The sequence below is a fragment of the Anguilla rostrata genome, chromosome 3 (assembly GCF_018555375.3).
Source record: "Anguilla rostrata isolate EN2019 chromosome 3, ASM1855537v3, whole genome shotgun sequence".
In the NCBI taxonomy this organism is placed as follows: Eukaryota; Metazoa; Chordata; class Actinopteri; order Anguilliformes; family Anguillidae; genus Anguilla; species Anguilla rostrata.
This window is the reverse complement of record NC_057935.1, coordinates 63,195,607-63,203,819: the sequence shown is the minus strand read 5'-3', so window position 1 is coordinate 63,203,819 and position 8,213 is coordinate 63,195,607. Positions and strand designations below refer to the sequence as shown.

General features: G+C 43.9%; 1 protein-coding gene across 5 annotated transcripts; it reads right to left on the bottom strand.

Annotated features, from left to right (window-relative positions):
* Window positions 1-532: 532 nt before the first annotated feature.
* Window positions 533-7,754, bottom strand: si:ch73-335m24.2 (protein eva-1 homolog C). 5 transcript variants are annotated; one of them, XM_064329275.1, is made up of 8 exons: window positions 7,459-7,754; window positions 5,158-5,360; window positions 4,707-4,833; window positions 4,230-4,382; window positions 3,720-3,863; window positions 2,884-2,955; window positions 2,400-2,489; window positions 533-1,338 (listed from the first exon to the last, which is right to left on the bottom strand). In XM_064329275.1, exons 2-8 carry the CDS (start codon window positions 5,326-5,328, stop codon window positions 965-967), a joined length of 1,131 nt encoding a protein of 376 aa, XP_064185345.1. In that variant the 5' UTR covers window positions 5,329-5,360; window positions 7,459-7,754; the 3' UTR covers window positions 533-964. The 5 variants fall into 5 exon arrangements, with proteins under 5 accessions (XP_064185345.1, XP_064185343.1, XP_064185341.1 ...); XM_064329273.1 differs by lacking the exon at window positions 7,459-7,754 and adding an exon at window positions 6,855-7,420 and having other exon boundaries at window positions 5,158-5,740; XM_064329271.1 differs by lacking the exon at window positions 7,459-7,754 and adding an exon at window positions 6,855-7,420.
* Between the last annotated feature and the right edge of the window lie 459 nt (window positions 7,755-8,213).

The window sequence follows — 8,213 nt, the reverse complement described above, 5'->3', positions numbered from 1 at the left end:
TTACTTTACACCCCTAATAATGTGTAGACGCAAGATCACCTGAGCATGAGTGCAAGTTGATTATATGAACAAGAACCGAAATTCAAATGCTGAATACATATATTGTTTACAAGTAGTGTATTGTTGTAAACACTCTAAACACTAAACGTAATGAACATACTTTGCGCTGCGCACCTTTTTCCTTTCGTGTTGAATCTCCGTGTTTTAGAGCATTCCAATTTGGGAGAAATAAAAAATAATAATAGTTTAATAGAATGTCGTATTTTGTTTACTGTTCACGCTAGGAGAAGTGTTTTCTACAGCATTCTGATTTACAACCGCATTTCCAAATTTGTTCAGACTAAGGAAGATGGCAAACAGAATATAGAGGGAAAACTAGCACTTCCTAGCGAAGAGCATGAGATAAACATGTGAAGCCATCTGTTCATTATTCTTAAAAAAAAAATCTTTTCACCTTTGGCTCGTCATAAGAATGTTGACTACTGTCGCAAAGGATATGTATATGTATGTACAAAAGAGTTCGGAGAACACATTATTTTAACACAAGAGCTGATCATTTAATTTAACTTTTTTCCTGAAGAGGCAAAACCATCAAATCTTTTTTTATGTTTCATGGGGATATAATGCAAAATTACATGTATGACGTTTACTTCAAGCCTTTGTATAATTATCTTTGCAATGTGGGCTAAGCAAAAGATGATCATTATGTGCATGGTTGAATACGTCTGTAGTCGTAATTTATTTTGGGGAGACACGTTCAGAATTTTCTCATTGAATTGAACTTTGCCTTGTGGAAGTTGGTCCTATTAATAAATCACATTAGTCACTGCTTCACAGTTTCTTTGACATGTTATGAAATCAGTGCAGCATAAATATGTACATCACATGCTCTGCTCTTGAAATTAGGCAAATTAGATGAATTCACATTTACAGCGTCACCTTGCCAAGAGCAAGGGTTCCTTCCTCAGGCGGTGGCCGCTTTGATCCTGTGAGCCGCGTAGGGGCTGGAGTCCCTGTGCAGGAAGATAGTCCCGTTCGGCAGTTCCTTCTCCTCCCAGTGCTCCTCCATCTCTACCATCAGCTCTGGGCTGAAAATTTCAGCCAAGCAGTAGGAGCGTTCGAGGCGGTGCAAGGAGGAGTCCGAGGAGGTGTCATTGCTAATTTCCTCCATCAGCTCGGTGCCAGGGTCTTGGGTGTCCTTCAGGTCTTCCCGCAGCTCGTAGATCAGGTCTTTGACGTCCCGTCCCAGCGTGGACTTTAGGCCGAACAGACACAGCAGGAAGAGCAAGCCAGCGCAGATCCCTGAGACAAAGTACAGGGCCACCTTCTCCGGAAGACCTGGCAGGAGAGAGACAGCTTTGTGTGGGCGGAGTGTCCGCAAGTCCGATCCGCATGAGGGGGAGGTAGTGGATGGGATGCTGACTGGAGAAACCAGTGCGAAGGCACAGCTGTCGCCGGAAGATGGCACTACTATAGTCAGGACAATGGCACAGTTATAGCGTAGTTGTCGATGGCCAAGTATCAATTTATTTTTATTTTTTTGGTAAACCACAAGGGAAAAATACCATGGCACATACATTTCATGGGCATATATATATATACATATAGCTTATAAACATACACTACATGTACAAAAGTATATGGACACCCGAACAGCACACCCATATGTGCTTGCTCAACATTTCATTTCAAAACCATGGGCATTAATGCGGAGTTGGTCCCCCCTTTGCTGCTGTAACAGCCTCCACTCTTCTGGGAAGGCTTTCCACTAGATCATGAAACATGGCTGCGGGGGATTTGCTGCCATTCAGACAGAAGAGCAGTAAGGTCAGGAACGCAGTCGGCATTTCAATTCATTCCAAAGGTGTTTGTTGGGGTTGAGGTCAGGGCTCTGTGCAGGCCAATCCAGTTCTTCCACACCAAACTCAGCATGCCATTTTTTTATGGACCTCGCTTTGTGCATGGGGGAATTGTCCTGCTGAAACAGGAAAGCGCCTTCCACCAAACTGTTGCCACAAAGTTGGAAGTACACAATTATCGAGAAGTCATTGTTTGTTGTAGCTTTAAGATTTCCCTTCACTGGAACTAAGGGGCGTAGCCCAAACCATTATTCCTCCTTCCCCACGCTTTACAGTTGGCACTATGCATTTGGGTAGGTAGCATTGGAGCGTCTATGGAGATTGCATGTCCGTATGCTTGATTTCATGCACCTGTTGGCAATGGGTGTGGCTGAAGTTGCTGAACCCACTCATTAGAAAGGGTGTCCACATACTTTTGGCCATGTAGTGTATATCTCAACAACCCGTATGGGATTCGGGCACTCTGGCACTGTTGTCGGGCTCCAGACTCAGCTGCCACCAAGCACCCCACAATGTGAACACAGCAAGTGGCACACGTACCCCATATTTGGGCAAAGATTTCCAGAGAGTTGGTGATGAGCACCATTTTTCGAGGGGGTCGTGGTACGCCAGGGCCGGTGTACCAGCCGCCTGCAGAGGAGAGGAGACTGAGCTTAGCAGCCATTGTGTCTCTCCCAGCAGTCAGCGTGCCCCTCTGCTGACTGCGCACAGTTTCGCTATCTGAGCCCTGCTTGTCTAATTACTCCCCCTGCAACCACCAAACCACAACCTTTGCTCCAAGTAAGAGTTTTGGTCTTCATTTTTATCTTAATAATTTTTCACCAAAGAGTAAAATTATTAAGACGGTGGAGTGACCAAAAGCTTGGAGCACTTCAGGCAAATGAAAGTAACACATTTCTGCTTGCTTTCTGCTTGTACAAACATCATGCTATGAGAAGGGCGAGGGCGGAACTGTAATGAAAGAATGTAAGCCCCAGCAAGATACCTCCGTAACCAAAGGGAAAAAGAGGTGAGCAGATCTTACCATGTGTGTAGTCTGTGATCAAGAAAGGGTCAGAGGACCCACGTCCAACATCCTCCAAAAGGTATCTGGGTACTTGACAAAGAGAGAAAAAAATATGTCCAAATGGAAAATATCTAATTTCTGTTTAGTTTGCAGTATAAATAACTTGCCTATCAGTCATTAGAAAAATATTTCAAAGTGATAAAACTTTAAAACCACATTTTCCCTTTTTTCTCTGATGATAGCAATTTAATCCCCATTTTTGGAATCCTCAAAACCAAAATCCCGTATCTTCATGAATTAATTACTGCCGTGACTGTTCGTGTAAATGTAGTTTTGTGTACTTATGAATCTTTGCTTTTAAAATGATATTTTCATATTTTTTCCTTCCTAATAGAGGGCATCTATGTATAGATCTATATGTATATAAACAATTTGTCACTGTGGATTCTTCTCTATGGCTATTTGGCATTCTGGTGAGTTGATTAATGCCTGGAATCAATCAGCATTTTCCTTAACTTTGAATCACAAAACCAATGCAAGAGTTTTTACTTTACAAGCACAGTTTGGCAAGTTCAACAATGATCAAATCTCATTAAACTTGGTACTTGGCTCTATTACTTGTAAGTCAGAGTTAAGGACAATCTTGGTTGAAGCCTTAGCCCGAGTGCCAGTGTAAGCCTTAAATACACCCCTTAAACTTACCCAGTGGTTATCCATCTTCATCTACTGTACTTATAATAGCTAGCACCTGTGCCCCCAAGATAATAGCCTTGTGTTTGCTGGCAGATCAGCCTTCCGTTGCCCCCCCCCCCCCCCACCATCCCCAAAATAATCATGAAAACAACATCACTCACCACACACAAAGGACACCTGCAGGTGCTTCTTCACCCCTGGGAGACAGGGGTCCCCAAAGTTCTGTGCATCAGCCAGCACAGAGCAGTTAGTCCTGCCTTGACACCTGCGTGACACTTTCCTCAGTGCCGTGGGGGACAGGCACTCTGTTATGCACACAGGCACAGGAAGTTTTGCAGATTTACTGTTTGGTCTTTAATGTCAGTTATGATAAATATGATGCAGTTTTTTTCCAAAACAAGTTGAATAATCAAATGACATTCCATGGGGTGTCTCTAATTTACAATCTCTGTATATTTTCTAATAAAATATTTATCTGTATTAATGTATAAATTAATTTATGGTTTAATATTACAAGATTTTTCCTATTGCTATTTGTGATATTTCTGCCGCAATGACATTTTTTATCCTTTAGGGGGCTCTATCATCTTGTCCGTAATGCGATGAAACAGGCGATGCCATTTTGTGAGTCACAGTCATTATATTTCCCGTCCTGACAGAAGACCGCTGACCCATGTCAGGGGCAGCTCCACTCTCCTGGGGACACTCTGCGTTCCCGTGTGGCAGATGTCCGAATGTAGCCGTGTAGATGGCCAGCACTGTGTCGTTCCCGCACACCAGCTGTAGTCTCTCATTCTCGCACGCCAGCTTAGTGCTGTGATTCTCTGTCACACAAAAACGTCTGCGGTTAGCAAGGTCAGCACAGCACAGTAGCATGAATTTTGTTTTCCACCACAAGCCATTTTTGTCTTGCAACTCTAATAACTGTTAATAATATAAAAAAATAAAAAAATAATTAAAAAAAAGAATTTGTACTGAACTTAAAGTGTGACCTTTTGTTTTCACAAGCACCATTTTGCAACACTGCCTTCCTGTCTTTGTTTTCTTAATAACTCTGTCTACAGTCTTCAAAATATCTGCCATGAAAGGCAATGACAGTATTTACTGTGGGACACATGTATGTATATGTCACATTTTTGCACTCTGACCTGGACGGCACTTGTAAGATACGATGAGGTACTTGCTAGTGCCTGGGCAGGGATCCAGGCCAAACACACGACTGATGACCGGGATCTGGCAGGACGATCGATCCTGACATTCATCCATAACTTTCTGCTGGCACACAAAAAAACACACTTATTTTTGTCTTCTTTTCAAGGACTAGTACACTTATGTAAGACTTCATAAAGCCTTGCTTTGAGATTTTGTTAAAGTTACATTCATTACTTTTAAAAGTGCTCCAGGCTGGAACTGCCAACATCAACACCCGCCATGTCCTGTTAATTCAGCCCATCTGGGTTTTTTTTATTTTAAACAGGACTGCTTGCCCTCTTGTCCTGTTGATATAATTCACGTGCCCGCACACACAAACTTCCAAAAGTACCATAAAGTGTTCGACAGTTTCATCCGAGCAGAACACTGCGGAGCACAGAACCGTACCTGGGTAGCCACAGAGGACGTGCAGTCTGTGTTCTCCTCGGTGCTGTTCCCATTCGCAGCGGGACACAAGTTCTCGCTCGAGATGCGACGTCCGTAGAACGAGGACAAGACCGTTACGGTGGTTTTGGTGGGACACGTGATCGAGAGGGTCTCCCCGTCACACGCGTGCATGGTGTGATTCCTCAGGATCGAATGCAGGTATGCTAAAAGCATGGGGAGGTGGAGCAGATATGTGTAACTGTATGGACACTTGAACTTCCGCTCTTCAGTCTGTTCTGTTGATGAAGGCCCAGAACAACAGACTTATTAAGCTTTATTATCCGTCTACAATCACAGGCCACAAAAATAAATTCTGTGGTAATAACAGGCATGCTTTTACAGTCAAGCTGGGCGACCGTTACATTTTACAGCCGTTTATAATCCAATGTAAGGCCATTGACTCCTGAACCTGCCGCTCCGTCAAGTATAATCTTGAGGGAGTGTGTTAAATAGGCTTGACATATGGGCCGCTGTGTAGAGGCATAAAAATGAATCATGATATCTCTTCTTAAGCGAGGTCTCAGGACCTTGGTCCCTGCTGCATCTGCTGACAGAACACATCAAAAGCCTTCATGTAAAATTAATCTACAAGACAAAAAAACTTGCCAAAAGTGTACCAGTAAAGAAAACAAAGTATTCACGATACTGGACAATTCAAGGAAACTATTATGCGGATGTACCCAAAAAGCCTTTGGAACCAAAACTTCCCCCCCATCATTTCCTAATTTGTCTATCATTTGTCGCTAGTCTGTTACAGCTGCTGCTGGTAGAGTCTCGGGGCTCCTCTGTCGCTGCTTTCAAATTCGTATCACCGCTGCACCTGTTTCTGGGAGGGCTACAGAATGCTCTTGCGATGCTATGCTAATGCTATGCTAATTCTAATCAAGAGCTCAAGCACGGCTCATTCTGGTTTTTCAGTAGGGTATGAAGTGCTCTTGCACGTGGTCCTCTGGTACGATGCTGCATGCCATGGCCTGCGATAAGACTGGCCCCTGCGGATCCAAGGCAGCTTGTTCGGATTGCTGGCAGGCCTTGGCCTCTCTCTATCAGGGTAACGCCTGCTTTGTGTCCCCGGAGAGGCAGCCCCAGACAGACAGCCTTCAGGGCAAGCAGTGCCAGGCACTCATTCACAGTCGACTATTATTAGCCTGATATGACATTCCAATGGCATGGCAGTATTTCTGTAGTGCTGTAATGCAGCAAATGCAGCAATAATTACATCTCTACATGAGACAGATATTTGGCATATTATATGAAGTCCTGTAATACTAGAAATAAAATCAGTACAGCACCAAATATATATGTACCACACTTTTTTTTTTTTACCACACATAGTTTAACAAGATCACAACTGATCTACTGAATCAGCAAATTGGTCTGCTATTATACATAGTTTTTCAATATAATTTGAGAGTATAAATTTGAAAGTATTTTTCTTGGCATCAGCAATTTATAATGCAAACAACGAGAAAAAAAGAAAAGAAAATAGCCTTCAACCCCGACACCCGGCTTTCCGCAGGAGTCCCCGCAGCTGTTTTGCACAGGATGCACAGGCGATAAATCGTGGAGCGTAGTTTCCAACCGGGAAAAAAAACACACTTCACTCGCTCGCGCGCGCGCATGTACGCGGTGGCAGGAGTAACGCACCGTACACTCACCCGAGAAATCTGGAGTCACCCATGTTGGACACACGGCGAGGCAGAGGTAGAACGGCACCAAACACCAGGACCCGCTTGAGCTCCGCAAAACCATTGCGCCGACCTTGCGTAACCCCCCAGATAGGTTTCAATGCTTTATGGTCTTGTTTGGCTATTTACTGTGTGCGGCCAACTGTCAATGACAGCTATTGTCTGCGCCCAGCAACAGTGCTCCTCTTCACAGGAGAAGAAGCAGCTGACTGCTTTTGGCTGTCCACCCACACATTTCCAAATGTTTGAGGCAGACAGAGCATTCTGTAATTTTGTTTATATAGAGACTGACAGCGATGTCTTGGAAATATGGTCAGCACCATTTTCATTCTAAAGGTCTGATGGCAAATGTTTGAGTGATATCTCTGAACTCGTCAGACTCTGAAGACAACTGTTACTCGGAGACCTGGGGTTCATTAGCATTTAGAGGAAGACAGCTGTTTACCTTTGTTTTAATGCTTTCTTGTTTGTCCTTTAACTAATTTGTGACTAATGTGACAGGAGCAAGTACAACGTCAACAGAGAGCTGTTGAACTTCCAGAAACCTATTGATAGAGATAAAGAGGATGTTTACCGGCTGTATCCCATCTGCCGTGTGTCCCGTGGAGATAGGGTCATCCATCTCCACATGATAACTGCTTCCTCCTCCATTGTAGGCAGAACGGTGGAGGTCAGAGGTAAAGGATTGATTCACCACATTTATTGCAGTTCCAGTAACAAACTAATCTAATTTCTCTCTCACTTTCCCCACACATGAAATAACACTGAGATTTCTGATAGGCTGTTGTGGCCTCAAGTCATGTTTTTCTCTTTCTTCTGTACATCTCGTGCTAGTTTCTACGGGATACTTGCCATGTCCTCATCTCGCTACCTCCCTTTGCGGTCTTTATTGAAATCAAAACAGTTGTCATAGCAACCAAAACACAAGTAATCTGATAACTGAGGGGGTCGAGTCAGCACGTTGTCTTCAGCGGTGAGGTGGGAGTGACTTCAGCGCACGCTGATACTTCAACCTGAGCAAACAGTGTGAGGTGAGCCAGCTGTCAAAGTTGAATGACGCAGAATGTGAACCTACAGTAAACGACAGTCTTGGGCTGTACTGAGGTATGCAAACACAAGCCTCTCTCCTGTGACCTGGAGGTGAACTATTGCAGAAAAGGGTCACACCCCCACATGCGCAGCTGGTCAGCTGGAGGGATGCACCAGAGCCAAAATGGATACCATAGAGACAGTGGATCCTGATAGGTTGAAAATGTTTCTCACATTGATAATTCCTTTAAGTATTATTGGAGCTACATAAGCCATTCAAGGCATCCTCACAGCCAAAAC

Coding starts and splice junctions, on each gene's coding strand:
- si:ch73-335m24.2 (XM_064329271.1), bottom strand. CDS start 6,948: ATGGTTTTGCGGAGCTCAAGCGGGTCCTGGTGTTTGGTGCCGTTCTAC. Junction 4,383..4,706: donor ATCTTACAAGTGCCGTCCAG/GTCAGAGTGCAA, acceptor TTTGTGTGACAG/AGAATCACAGCACTAAGCTG. Junction 3,864..4,229: donor TGGAGCTGCCCCTGACATGG/GTCAGCGGTCTT, acceptor TGTGCATAACAG/AGTGCCTGTCCCCCACGGCA.